At 33.4% G+C, this 15822-nt stretch overlaps 1 protein-coding gene across 1 annotated transcript; it reads left to right on the forward strand.

Annotated features, from left to right (window-relative positions):
• Positions 1–9951: 9951 nt before the first annotated feature.
• On the forward strand, positions 9952–14286 carry LOC133690751 (nicotinamide adenine dinucleotide transporter 1, chloroplastic-like). The gene is made up of 9 exons (XM_062111019.1): positions 9952–10382; positions 10465–10566; positions 10693–10799; positions 11460–11508; positions 11666–11775; positions 12399–12493; positions 12598–12686; positions 12764–12858; positions 13720–14286. The coding sequence occupies exons 1-9, from the start codon at positions 10298–10300 to the stop codon at positions 13954–13956; spliced, it is 969 nt and encodes a 322-aa protein (XP_061967003.1). The 5' UTR covers positions 9952–10297; the 3' UTR covers positions 13957–14286.
• The last annotated feature ends 1536 nt before the right edge of the window (positions 14287–15822 follow it).

A 15822-nucleotide genomic window follows, 5' to 3' on the forward strand; every position in this document is an offset into this window, starting at 1 on the left:
TTATCACGATTTTGACAAGCATATCACAATCCAATCAGGAAAATTAATATTCTTATTTATTTTATCTTATCATTTAATAATTTAATTAACTATCTCATAATTATTCTAGTTATTAAATAATCGCAGCTTACATTATTGTCTTTAGAGGAAAAATAAATATTATTTACTTAGCATTTATATTTAAGCATGAATTAATAAGTATTTATTTATACTTATTGCATCTTAAACACTACCTTATTATTTTATAAATTTAAAGAGATTACAATTATACTTTCTTGAAATGTTTAGGGGAAATATTTATTAAAATTATATTTTTTTTCCAATTTGTATTTTCATGTTTTATCCCATCCCAAGTTATCATACCACCTCATGAAGCATATATTCTTGATTATGATACATATTAATAAATTCGTCTAAAAAATCTAATGAAAAACCCACAAATGAGAAATGGGTTGAATTGTTTTATATATTATAGTTGAAAAATAAGTTTTCTAATTTTTCTTGAGATATTTGATAAAACTTGGATTTGGTTTATTATAGTTATAGTTATAATTATAAAAAAAAAAATTAAAATATATAGGTTTTTCTCACTAAATATTTTTTTAAAAAAACTAATTTTTATTAATTAATTTATTAATTGACAAATTAATTTGAAAATATAAAAAGGCAAGTAGTCAGTGTGACTATTATAACAATATCTAAATGGTATGGGGGAATCATTGTTCCCTCACACCTAAATTACTGTGAATTACAACAGTAATCCACATTGCTTTTTCCTTTTTTTTTTGGTATTTTTTCATTTTTTTTCCACTTTCCCTCTTTTTTTTTATTTTTTTTTTCAAAATTGCTTTCTTTTTTTTTCCAACTTTGCTTCTTTTTTTTAAGGTTAAATCATGTAGGGAAGCACTGTAACTTTCATCACAAAATACTATGAATTACTACAGTGTTTCCAACATGATTTTTTCCTTTTTTTTGTGTTTTTTTAATATTTTTTTCTAGAATTGTCTCTGTCGATTTAATTTTTTTAATACTGAGCTGGTTGAGAATTTAGCTTTATATTTTTTTTCTTTAAAACACTGTGAATTATTGCAGTGTTTTCCCATATGATTTTTTTATTATTTTTTCCAAAATTATCTTTGTCTATTATTTTAAATATTAAGTTGGTTAAGAATTATAATTACAATAAAGCTAAATCATATGGAGAAAACGTTGCAGTTTTTCTCATAAAACACTATGGATTGCTACAGTATTTCTCTAAATGGTTTTTTATTTTATTTTATTTTATTGGGGAAAGCACTGTATTTTTCCTCACAAAACATTGTCAATTGCTACAATATTTTTCCTTATGGGTTTTTTTCCTTCCAAAATTATCTTTGTTGGTTTTTTTAATATTATGTTGGTAGAGAATTTAACTTTGTAATTTTTTTTGCTTTTTATTAACAAAAAAGTTAAATCATGTGACAAAAATACTGTATCTTTCCTCCCAAAATACTATGGATTGCTATAAATCATTTTGTTCAGTCTCTAAGTTTTGATCACCAATACAATTTTTTTTTCTGTCATAAAATATTAGTTCTATCATATTTTTAGTTTTTATTATTTATCTAGTGCTGAACAATTATAAAATTATTAAATATATTTATTTTATAAACGTACAGCAACTTAAGACATATAATACGTTAACATATAACCTTAGCAGGATTTCAGGTTGTTAATTATGCAATAATTAAATAATGCAAGCTATGACAAATTAAATAATCAACGTGACAGTGATAGGGTCATGTTTGGTTGGAAACTCTCATCCGTGTCCTTTACTGAATATTTTCAGCTTGAAAGGTCAAACTTGGCATAACGCCATTCTAAGACGATTATCAAGCGCCGTGTATTACTTGGACACTGAAGATTGCACTAATATTCTTTAATAATAAAAAAAAGAAAAAGAAAACAACTATTTGCCAGCAGCCGATAACCTTTTTTTTTTTTAAGTAAAAACTAAACTATTTTAATGTGTTTGGAATTGAGTTTTAGCCTATTTAAAAAAAATTGATTTTTTTTTGCTTCAAACTAATTGTTTTTTAGTGTTTTTGAATTATTTTGATGTACTAATATAAAAAATAAGTATTAAAAATGAAAAAAAATTATTTTAATGTATTTTTAAGTAAAAAACACTTCGAAAAATAATTTCTACCACACTCCCAAACATCCATTGATGATGACTAGACTACGATAATCGTTTTGAGTTTTTGTTTTGTTTTTTAGCACAGTAAAAATAATTGATAAAGTAACACAATAAAAAAAATATTTGAAGATATAACACAGTTTCACGAGTTACGGATAGCAATTGTGACTCTCGTGTCATAGTTGCCATCTACAACTCTTATTTCATATTTTTTATCTACGACATGCAAATCATAGATGGCATCTATGACTTCACTTGAGATTTAAACTTAAAGACTCTTTCTTCTCTTTTTTCTCCTTCCTTCCTCCTCTTTCCCTAGAGCTACTATCCTTCCCCTCTCACCAAATTCAACAACCTCTCTCTCTCTCTCTCTCTCTCTCTCTCTCTCTCTCTCCCTCTCTCTCTCTCTCTCTCTCTGTACTTCCAAATTGTAGGCCATCTCTCTCCCTTTTTAGTGCGGCTCATCAATTTTCTAGCCAAAATAGCCATCAATTTAATGTAGTTTATGCTAATATGTGTTAATTTAATTCTATAAATGTTAGGGTTTTGAATTAGTGATTAGGTTAATTAGATATAATTTAATGTTGATAATTATGTTATTTTGTAAAATAATCAATGATTTTGGGTTGTTGTTCATTGTGAATCAACAAAATTAGTTTGGAAGAGTTAGTGTTAATTTAGGTTAACTTATGGATTATACCGAATTACGTATAAAATAATAGAATTAGCTATGAAATACATGAATTTGATTGATAATTTTGTTATGATAGCAAAATTTGATGAATGTAGGTGTTCGCCGATTAGTTTGATGAATTTAGGTTTTATTTGATTATATTATCGTCATGGCTTTATTGATAAATTATGCACTTTGATTAACCCCAATATATTAATAAATTAAAATTGTATTTTTTTTATGTTATTTGATAAAATGTCTTGTAATTTAAGAATATTATGCTTTTATGGTGGTATCATTGTCAATACTAACAATAGTATCACTTATAATGGAAGAAGCCATGAATTTCTAATAGCTACATTAGACATCTCCTTTAACAATTTATCTAGAATGTTTTATGATTGACCTGGTTGAAATATGTTTGAAATATAAGTTGAAATTACTTGGAGGATATTGCAAATTGAAGCCAATCAAGCTTGTTATATAGATGTACCAATATTTAGTGACGAGAGTGTGAATTCAATGTTTGGATTTATAGGGATTAATATGTTGGAGCTATACTTGAATAATAGATCTAGACAATGAAACTCTTTTAGTATGGAGTTAACTCGGGTTCCAAATAACTCTTAGAGAATCACACGGGCATCATGAGCAGCTAAGTCCATTTAGGTTAAGTGGTAATACAAATAAACAAATATTGGTGTAGGAAGTTGTTAATATGAAACCTCAGTTAGGTATGACATTTACTTTATATTACTATGAAGAATTTGAACCAAGTAATGACAAAGATGACTGTCACATTGATAGAGTTGAGGTTAAGGAGGGAGACGAAGAAGATTGGGAAGATAGGGATGTTGAGTTAGCTGAGCCTGTTAATCAATACATGGCTTCTCCTACTCCTAAATTTGAGGTTGTGAGTATGGATGACGAATACGAATGCAATGACTAGGCTAATAATCATAGGTATTTGGGCTTATTAATTAATGAATTGAAGGTTGAGAAAAAATTCAGAGACAAGTCTAAATGTATTAATACATTAAAGTAGTGACATATAAAAAATTTATTGCAGTACAAGATCCATCATTCAACTAAAACTTATGTTCAATTGCATTGTGTTCAAGAATCAATTTGTAGATGATATTTACATGGGGATATCACCAAATGTTTTATTCATAAGAAGTTTCAAAATTGAAAGGGTCACACATATATCAAAACCCTCTTATTTTGCAACGCCATTGTAAAATTTACTCAGATCTAATTGTTGAGGTAAAGTTGATAATTTTTATCGCACATGTACGACATCACGATGATCATCCTTCTGGATCGGGGTTATCGAGGTAGATGTGAGTGTAAAGGATAAGGAATTATTATCCTTTATCAGTAAAAAAAAAGAATGGAAAAAGGAGTCGCCACTTAGTATTATGGTCATTAGAAAACCTAATGGTCTATGATAGTCTGGGTACAGAAACTGGTTGTGCAAGGGGAAAACATATCAACCCCAATACACCCTACCTATGGTTTGATTTGTTGTTTGTTCTAAATCATGTTTCTATTCATTAATCTATCTAAGGTTCGATGAAAAGCCCTTCTTAGTAAGGAAATTCTTATCTCATCAGGTAAAAACCTAGTAATTCTAAAGTTCAAAATAGTTCATTCAAGGTTTAAGAAAAGTCCTCCTTGGTAAGGAGATTCTTATCTTATCGAGTCAAAACTTAACTATTCTAAAGGTCATGAAATAAAAAGGTTTTTATTTGAAATTTTGGCTAAATTATAATGGATAATTGCAAACTTTTTGTGATACCCATTAAATGTTTTTTGTATTCTTTAAAGTATGATGAAAATGCAATTTCTAATTTTTTTCATATAAGAAAACAAACATGAAAATTTCAAAATCTGGTTGTATACATGAAAATAAAGCATTTTTTTTTGTATTTTGAAATGAGGGAATTTTTTAATTCCTTTTGGAGTTTTTTGGGAATTTCAAAGAAAAACATGTATTTTTTTTAATATCAAGTCCGTATTTTACAATACAAGTCTATAGTCCAATATTAAACAAAATCATTGGAAAAATATGCAAGGGACCCATAAATAAATTCAGAATGATCCCTGAATGTTTTTAAAATTTTTTGAAAAAAAATAATTCAAAGGCCTTTTTTTGCTAGATATTAAAATGAAGATAAGTTAAAAACTAATAGAAAGGCATAAGGGTTTATTTGCCAAACACATCCTTAGCCTAGGGGCTGGGTTGGTTGGGCCTGAAGCCCAAGTTGAGTCATTTGGTTGGGTTGATTGAAGGCCCAATTATTATTTTTATATATATATTGTGAAACTCTGGAAATTTATAATTTAAATATGCAGCTGTGTAAACCCTCATGTAAACGTAAGACTAAAAGTGGTATGATTTCAATGAGTGATGGAAACCAAGATTAGAAATAATAGATAAATAATGATATAAAATGGAAGAGATGACCTCTATAAAATGAATTTTGGTTTAGAATTTATAAGAACAGAGAAACTAGTAACGTGTTTTGATGGATAAAATAATGAGAAAAAAATAACAAAATGTTTCTAACAAATAAGTGAGGTAATAAAGAATATATTATAATAAAGGATAGTGCAATAAAAATGGTAGGACTGAAGGTGCAAGCACCAATTAAAAATCAGTGATGTTATTTTGAAACGGTAATAAGCCTGATAAATAAATAAAGGTGGAAATTCTAAAATGAATATATATTCAAAAATAATAAAATGACCTTAAAGGTTTAGAAGGAAAATTGATATGATTTTATGTGAAGATTGAACAAGAAAATTTGGATCATTGACGAAAAAGTCATGAACTGGCCAATTTTACATTAGGAAACAGAGCTCTCAATCCAATCGTCGGATCGGGATGAAATTTTGCATGAAGTCTATTAATATGTTTTTCTACCTTGGTTAAATATCTCATCCCAATCGAATTTTGGTAAAGACTAGCAATTTAAACAGAAATAAACCAGATAGTTTACATGAAAATAAAATAAAATACATAAAGGCATGAATGAGGGACAAAATTATAATTATGGAAAAAGGTGCCTATAAAACTGCAAAGAGGCCACCAGTTAAAAAAAAGGAAAAAAATAGAGAAAATCGGATAGAGAGAGAACTGCAAATTTTGGAGAAAAAACCAATAATGATCCAGTAGCCATATCTCTGGAATCCACTATTGGATCATGCTACGTTTTGGATATGTTGTTCTTATCACACTCCTCTACTAACTGACTGGAAGGATTGGAAGGAACACAATCCTTTTGATAGAAATCATCATCGAAAATTTCCTGGAAAATAAAAAGGAAATACACCTACAGGGCAGTTTGGTCACCAACCGATTTCTCTCCCTTTCACTGTTGGATCATGCTCATTCTTGGATATGTGGTGTGCCTAGATGTTTCCTTCATTCTAGACGATGGAGATCGAAAAATCATTCTCTAGCACGGTTTCATGCATGTTGAACAATAGCTCGTCCATTTTCAGAGGAAGCTATGGGGACTGAACAATTGCATGGAGTGGAAGCATATGCCCATACTCTAGGTAGGTGCATCACACCTTGTCTTTTCAATTTCTATAAACTCATTGATTTCAGAATTTATTATTTTATTGCTTCAATAAATATTGGAATGAATATGAGTACCTTGCATACATTGATGTGTATCAACTAGTTATAACATAATTGAAATGGATACGAGTGTCTTACGTACATTGATATGTATCAAACTTGTTGTGATATTACTGGAATGAATATGAGCACCTTGCGTACAATGGTATAGATTAATTAGTTATGATAAATTGACTCTTAAAAAGATATTGTTGACGCTCTTAAACCACGTGTGATATGGCTAGGGGTTGAGATAAAGAGAAAAGGTTGAATTGTGGATGTTGTGTGTAAATGAAAAGGTTGATGAATCTGGACAGATTTGTCTCCTGACTTGTGGTGAGAATTCAAGTAGGAGGATGAGGGAATTAGAATCAGGTTCCTTCATAATAATTGTAGATTTGGATGTTGACTAACAAAAGAAACTAGCCTTACTCAATTTAGAGCTACAGAACTCTAGTTATGGGTCACCAACCGAGACTGGGTCATAACAGACCCTATAGGGCAGCAAGTCTAATTTGTTGATGAATAATTTCGAGTGTCTTGGGGGCAGAATTGGTTTCTCCTCCCTTCATGGGATTTGTAGCCCCGTGTCTTAAATTTTCAATGAGATCAAACTTGCTTAAAACGAAGTCCTAGAATTCCAGATATAGTAAAAACATCTGAGGATAGGTCAGAATACGATCTCTGCTGGCAGATTCAGAAAATCGCTGAAATGACTATTTAGACACATTAAAGGGTGAGAATTTGGGTCCTTTCCCTTCGATAAACATGTGATGTTACATCGTAGCTTCGAAAAGAAACGAGCCATGTTTGAAATGAAAATTTGTAATGATAACTATGGCTGGACAAAAAATGACAATATTAATGGATGAAATTGGCATGGACTAGTATATATTTAGTGTATGTTAAGATCCCAGGTAAGGGGATCACCATGTGTTGATGCCTATGAGGGCATGGACTAGCATACATTTAGTGTATGTTAAGATCCCGGGTAAGGGGATCACCATGCATCGATGCCTATGGGGCATGGACTAGCATACATTTAGTGTATGTTAGGATCCCGGGTAAGGGGATCACCATGCATCGATGCCTATGGGGCATTGGACTAGCATACATTTAGTGTATGTTAGGATCCCGGGTAAGGGGATCACCATGCATTGACGCCTATAGGGCATGGACTAGCATACATTTAGTGTATGTTAGGGTCCCGGGTAAGGGGATCATTAAACATCGACACCTATGAAGGGATGATGATACCGGTGGAATTAGTATTGACAATGAGTGAGGCAAAAATAGTTGTGGTTGATTTTATGGAATCTTGAATGGAAGTTAAAAATGAAAGATGAAACAGTTTTAGTAGTTGAATGAAGAAGAGTTCCAATGGAAACAAAAATAGAGAAGTGAATAGAATATGAATACATGTTTGCCTTTTTAAATTGTTGGATATATGTGTTACTATACTTATTATGATCTTCATGTTTCAATAATATGTATTTTGTTTCAGGACCATCGCGTGTACTACAGGAGTAGATCCTAGCTTTTGTTCACTTTTTGTTATGTAGTTCTAGGTATTATATCCTTGTATTTTGAAATATTAAAACATTTATAGAACTTAATTTATATTTTTGATATTTAAACTTGAATAAATAAACTTAACTCTGAAATTCATATAATCATGTTTCATGTATGCGTGTTTATTTCATTTATTTCTCTTTAATGATATTTGTTGTTCAATGTATGTTATAAATATTATGGTTATGATGAGGATGATGTTTGTGAGATTGAGACCGTAGATGATTAGGTCATGATTGAGTTATGAGATGTGAGATATTAGAAGCGTAAACAGGTATATGTCGATAACTTGGGACCTCCCAGTATAGGGGAGACTATGCCAAAATTTTGGTGAAACCTGTATATAAAAAAAAAATACCTGAAAATTTTCAATGTATCGCGAAAAAAAATGTAGAAAATCAAGGTTGTTACATATATAAGGTTGGGTTGGGCCCAACCCAGCTGTGTGGGCCAAGTTAAGGGTTTAGCCCATCTTACCCTTTGCTGGAAAAAGCTAGTAGCTGCAGGACGTGAATTTATTCATGTTTTCCATACAATAAAATTTTCAAAGTGCATGGTAAGGAAGATTACCTGGCCTGAGGGAGTTGTTTAGTTGTCGTTGTTAGTCTACCTTGAAGTAGTGGAGATGCTAATGAATACTAGAGTGATTCACGATTGGTATGTGAGGAGGACCACCTTTGTTATTATGGTTGTCCACAATCAAAATGGAGGAGAGGGAGTGCAGGATGAGGCACCTCTATAATTGGTAGTCTAGCCTTCTTGTCGGCAACATGGGTGGTGGTACGACCAAGGAGGGAGTCGTTGGCATAATGTTCTCTACGGGAGTAAGAGGTGAAGTTGTAGAGGTGCTGGGCTGTTATTGGTCATAGCATAGAGAAAATGATGCTACTGAAAGGAAAAACATTGTCATTGTCAGTGGTGGAGAGAAGATTGTTACTAGATATTCAACTTGTTGTGATGGTGGTTGGATGGTTTCTAGTTCACTATTTGCTTTAAAATGGCACTGTTTTGTTTCTATTAAGTCCTGATTTTCTTTCGATTAAGTCCCTAGTCATGTCAATTTTTACCCTCAACATTCGGTGCCTTTTGCAAAATGATCATTGATCCTGAATGTCTTCAATTTCATCCTCAATTATCCTTTAGATTTTTAAATTCTTCAATTTTACTCCTGATTTTAGTTGATTTCAACCCTTGAATGCGCACGCCTCTTTCAACTTAATCCTTAGTTTTGAAATTCTTTAATTTTACCCTTAATTGACCTTCAAACTTCTAATTTCTTCAATTTCATCCATATTTTCAACTGAGTTTAGACCCTAAGTTCGTGTTCATTTTACATAAAGTTTCTTAGTCTTCAATTTCTTTAATTTAACCCTTGACCAACAAACTTTGATTTCCTTGTAATTATGTCCCTGATTTCAAACAATTAAGCTTAAAAACAATAACATGGTACTCTAAAATTTCAATCTTCTCAATTAACTCCAAATTAAGTTTCTAGACTTAATTTTTCATTAATTAAGTCCCCAATAAAATTATTTTGACCCATTAAAAGTTTAATTAAGTCCTTACACTTAATTATTTCTTTTAATTTGACTCATATTAATTTTTAAAATTTAATTAAACTTTTAATTGGATTCATGATTAACTATACATTAATTACAGCATTAGTTGAAGACACGAGACACACATCTTCCACATTTACATGATTCAAAATATCATCATATTGACCAGTTTTTTGATAAATAAAACTCGTATGATAGGAGATGATAGGTCAATTTACAAAGATACTTCGTATGATTATTTATTAAGATAATTGCCTCCGGATAGTGTTTAGAGTGGCGACTACATAAAATTGACGTTGCTGTACATAAAGTTTAATGCCCCGCGAAAATTAAAGAAAGCCTCACGTTTTTTATTCCGGATCTTAATAAAATCCACACAGGAAACTGAATCTTTCTCCTGTCGTTGTTCCTCTCTCTCCTAGTCTCCTACAATGCAATAACCCAACAATAAATGCTTTCCTCGACCTTATCGAATTCCTTCTCCTAATTCGATTTCTTCGATCCGTTGTTAACCACACCAAAAACCCTAACTAACATACTCGGACGGGTTCGACGAGCAATCAAAACGGGGTTTCATCCTCTGGCCATGCAACTCTGGCTGTCAGCAAATTCCCTCTCCAGAGAGGATTCCTTGTATTCTTTTTCTAATTCTCGAATCTCTGCTTTTTTTCTTTTCACATGAAATGTCCTCCACCGATTCTCATGCCCATCCTCGTCCTAATCCCAAGCAATGTCTTCTCTGCAATGCCGGCGCCGGTGCTGCTGCCGGTACTCTTGCTTCTTTCTTTTTTCTCTAGCTTAGATCAATTAATTGAAATATTGATGCTTTCTTTTTTTAATTTGGATTCAGGAGTTATTGCCGCTACATTCGTCTGTCCTTTAGATGTTATCAAAACTAGGTTTCAGGTTCATGGCCTGCCAAAACTCGATGTTGCTGCCAATAGTTTTAAAGGTTTGATTTTTTTTCTTAAAAAAAATAAAAATTCTAACAGATGCCAAAATTGAATTAGTTCCTTAAAGATTTGCATCCGTGTGGTTTGCTTATGAATTACAGAAATTCTCTTTGAATTTTGGTCAGGGAGTCTTATAGTTAGTAGTTTGGAACAAATATTCCGGAGGGAGGGGTTGCGTGGTATGTACCGGGGGCTTGCTCCAACCGTGCTCGCACTGCTTCCTAACTGGGCTGTAAGTTGAAGCCTTACCTCCTCAATTTAGTTCTCATAGTGAGTTTTGTTTCGAACTTATGTTTTGTACGTCACAACATTTAGTTATTGTTATAAAACAGAAGCACTTGAGTTGGTTTCCATGCTAGTTTGTGTGAAGTGTATGATTATGTTTGCAAGCATTTTTAACTAAATCGGAGCTTGATTATGAGGATTTGACGAGGGCATGGCACAGCATATCTATAAACTCTGTTATTATGCGATTAAATTTGTTTGCGTTCTTGTAAGATGCTGAATTTTAGAAATGTGGTGAGTGGAAATATGAAGGAAGAAATAATCCATTCACAGACTGAATCAACAAAACAATGATTAACTTGTCGTAACCCTCAATCTAGAAGTCATTGATGAATTCATCTCTACAGCACAGGCAATTTTCAGTGCCACCATGCATTGTTTCTTTTAGGTACTTCATTGACTTGATTCTGTATCCTTATAATAAACAATCACTAGTGAGAACTGAGGCCCCGGGATGAATTTTGAAGATAATGAAATATATTTGGTCTAGAATTAAAATATTTGATTCTATTTTCTCATTTCCCCTAGCATTTCCGACTTCCTATTTTTGTAGATCATGCTGCCTTAAATTTTCTTCTTCCTAATGATCTAGGTTTTTTTTTTACAGGTTTATTTTACAATCTACGAACAGCTCAAAAGCTTTCTTTGTTCCAATGGTCAGTGCTAATTTGTTACTTTCACTGGTCATTAAACAAAGCTTCATTGCTGCTTTTCTTTTCTCCCCTCTTTCATAGTTTCTCTTAACATTTATCTCACAGTACATTTTTTTTTCTTTTTAGTGTTAATGAGCCTGTGATTGTGTTGCTTGTGTAGATGAAGGTCATCATCTTTCAATAGGTGCTAATATGATAGCTGCTTCTGGTGCTGGAGCTGTAACAGCTATTTTCACAAATCCTCTTTGGGTTGTAAAGACAAGACTTCAAGTGTGTGATTTTTTGCTCATGTCTTATTTTGTCTGTTATTATAAAAAAATGTGCTAGTTAATCTAGCACTTACCAACAAAAGCATCTATGGAATTTTAGGTCAAGCTTCTTTATTTAATACACCTTGTAGATTTAGGAGGATGCAAAAACCTATAGCTCATTTGAGTCATGCTTTTTTTTTGTTTCCTTGCTGAACATACCACACCCCCACCTATGATGCTCATTCAAGGAGGAGTAGCCAAGTGTGAGCTCATGGTGGAGAGGAGAGGAGAGGAGAGGACCTTCTCTGTTCCCATCTGTTATTATTTTCTGATGCGTAAGATGTCATAGTTGTCCAGTCAACAACTTCAGTGTGCTTAGGAGCAACAGTTTTGTTGTTTTAATTTAGTTGCTTGTGATTATTATTCTAGTTTTTGTTTATTTTATGTGATATGGTTTTGCAATATGTACCTAAGTCATGACATTGAAATTTGTGCATTGTACAAGATAATGGTAATTAAATCTTCTATACATGCAAGTGACTTGTTCTAGTGTGGAAAGTGGAAAAAATAGTGGATGATTGCATATTTCAAGGTGCTGAGGTGGTCAGCATTCACATTGTTTTGTTTGCTTCTGTTCTGCAGACTCAAGGAATGAGAGCTGGTGTTGTTCCATATAGGAGTACACTGTCTGCTTTGAGAAGAATAGCTTACGAGGAAGGCATACGTGGGTTGTACAGGTATCGAATTCTTCAATGAATATCATTGGACTGTGTTAGATATTTATGTCTAAAGTTTGAAGATGAGTTTTAATAGTACTTAAGATTTTTTATGCGGCAATCAGTGGTCTTGTGCCTGCATTGGCTGGTATCAGTCATGTTGCCATCCAATTTCCAACATACGAGAAGATCAAAATGTATTTGGCCACCCGAGGTAATTTATAACTGGTTTTAATCTCTTAGTAATTTAAAACAGGAAAGAATTGTTTATAAGTTATTTTTTCGTTTCAGATAATACCGCAATGGATAAACTAGGTGCACGTGATGTTGCTGTTGCCTCATCAGTCTCCAAAATATTTGCTTCAACACTGACATATCCACACGAGGTATGTTGTTGAAAAAATGGTCTGATTTCTTGAGTTAATATATATGTAATCACTGATCAGCATGAAAACTAGAAACGTCATTGATGCTCAGCTGCCTTCCCACCTCACCCCCTCCTTTCTCCGAGGTTCAGGCAGCTCTGTAGCCTTTCAATGGTCTTCTTTCTGGATTTTATTTGTTTTTGAAGAGGAAAAATTTTGGACTGTCAAATATTTCTTTCTTGTAACTTGAAGTTCTATTCAGTTTTTGAGCAATCAGAATTGTACTCAAAATGCCTTGTCTAAGCTGCCAGTAACTGTTGAATCGTTGATAAGACTATCATTATATAGGATTTCACATTGAATTGTGCAGTCACTTTTATCTTAAGAAAAGGGAAAAAAATCTTATGATGTTTCTTGCGCTCATAAGCTTTCGTGGGTAGCAAGAATCACGCACCATTCAAGTTTTAGTTTTATGAGCATGTGACCTGGTTTGGAAGATATAAACAATAGATAAAGATGAGAAATAGGCTCACTGACAAAAAAAACATACCCTGAATGCTGATACTCAAGGACTTCATTCAGAAATCCTGTGGAGTGAAGAGAGATAACTTTAAAAAATGTTCTCATATTTCATTTCCTTGCCAAAAAATCATGCAAGAAAAGCTATCCCAAATACCTCCATTGCCTATATAGAAACCACAGGCCCTTTGAGCTATTAACTTCTAGCAAACTACTTATATCTCAACAGAAAGCCACAGCTTCATGCACCAACTCCCCTAAGCTTCTTGCTTGTTTCCGATGTGACAGTAAATTGTTGGTTGCTAGTTGTCTTTGCTTGACAGAAACACTAACATACAAATTTATTCTCACATGATTGTACAGGTAGTTCGCTCAAGGCTTCAAGAACAAGGCCACCACTCAGAAAAGCGTTACTCTGGTGTGGTCGATTGCATAAAGAAAGTATTTCAACAAGAGGGTCTCCCTGGATTTTACCGAGGGTGTGCCACCAACCTTATTAGAACAACGCCAGCAGCTGTTATTACATTCACCAGCTTTGAGATGATTCACAGATTTCTTGTTACCCTTTCCCCTCCTGATCCACAGCCTCAGACATTGTGAAGATGGATTTTATTTGAGAATATTGCGTGGATAGATAAAACTTGCATTGCCTAGAATTTGCAACATGGAAGAGCAGATGAGGTTGGTCAGCGTCATGATGATACCTTTTCTAGATTATACTAAGTATTCATAATTGTCTCACGTAGTTTTTAGAAATATTGGATGGCATTGATGCCCACATCCTCTAGCGTAAAATCTGCTACATGAAGTTATCAGAAGGGGAGTGAATATTATGTTAAACTGACAGTGATAATGACGATAAAAAGGGATACTGTGTGAATTTTTCATAGGAACATTATTTTATGAATAATATTTAATAATCAGAAATCATTTAACGTTGTCTGCTGAAGATTTTTCATGCTGCAACCCCTCATTTAACGTTGTTTGCTCCTGTGCCACAAAACATGTTGCATAAAGATTGTACCTTTCATGTGTATGAAGGCAACTGAACCTGAACAACTAGTTGCGGCATGTGGATCAATCTCTGTTTCTCATGGAAATAATTTTGCATCCAGTAGCTCATCTCAGCAGCTGCGGGCACCACGGTTAAAATAATAAACGCTATATCTTTTGGTGTAACTGGATTGCAGTTCAGGGAAGGACTAGGAGTATTTGAAGGCTAGAGAGGTAAGCCTGTCATCAAGCCTAGTATATAAGATTTTCCCCATTGGATCATGTAATTGGCCCTAGAAGGCATGCTTGCATTTGCGCGCGCCCCTCGAATATAGAAATGGCTGCCTTCTCAAAAAAAGAGAAAAGAAAAAACAGAAAACAGAAAGTTGTTGGCCTGGTTTTGTGACCTTTCGAATGCTACTAGCGTCCATAGCCATAAGTTGTAAAGCTCCACACTGAATTTGGATTTCTGCGTGGGCTGCTAAAGGATCCGATGTTAGCAGGCTTTGTTATAATTACTAAGGATCCGTTATTGGCTTTGTATTAAATTGCTGCTGGCATGGATTGTTATTACAGTTTGCCAGTTTCAGACCAAACAACCAGCGAATGTACAGATAGAGCCGAAGGATCCTCTAGCTTTGGTAAAAGTATGTTGTCTGAATAACGGGATTCTATAATATTCTCTGAAAACGAAGGAGACACGAGAAGGGTGGAAAGAATAGGAAAGGATGGCATTGGTTGGATAACTCAATTGTCTAATCACTCAAAAGTTTATATATTCGTGATTGGAAAGTCGGTTTAAAGTTTAAAGGGTTTGGCTCAAGAGCTTCCCAGAAAATTAAAGCTTTATTATCATTCAGACTAAGATCCTTATCCCATCGAGAAGATGAATTATGCTTCCCTTGCAAAGATATACCCCACCGAAAAGCTCGAGGGCTAAAACAATGAACATGATTCGAAAAATCTTCTCCTCTTTTCTGTTCCTTAATGCCAGTTACGAGTGTATTAATAAAGGGGATAGTTCCCATAATTTGACAACTCATTAGCTGAAAAGGGGAATCCTATGAGCCTCATCTCTTCATTGGAAGCTCAACACAACAGAGTTAGAGCCTTGAGGTCAATTCAGTTTGTAATCAATAAAGACTTTTCTTGACGTTCTACGTGCAAGAGAGCTCTCTTGTTTTCCCCGTTTTGTTGGAAAACTGGATTTATGTAAACTTGCTAGAAGCAAGGAAGCTGAGCCATTAGATGTGATCGAAAGCTAGCCGGCCAGCGCACTTTTCACAGACGAGGCTAAGCTGATAAAAAAAACGGCTTTCCATGAAGCAAGCAGATCACGAATGAAGAAGTATAGGCAAAACTACAAAAGCCTTAATTTCAACTTGATATTGCATGTGGGGCGGGCGGGCAGTCTCGGTGGTATTGCAGCAGGTGCCTGCCTCAGTATAGAATAGGAGGGCATGGAAGCTAAAG

The sequence above is a fragment of the Populus nigra genome, chromosome 4 (assembly GCF_951802175.1).
Source record: "Populus nigra chromosome 4, ddPopNigr1.1, whole genome shotgun sequence".
Lineage (NCBI taxonomy): Eukaryota > Viridiplantae > Streptophyta > Magnoliopsida > Malpighiales > Salicaceae > Populus > Populus nigra.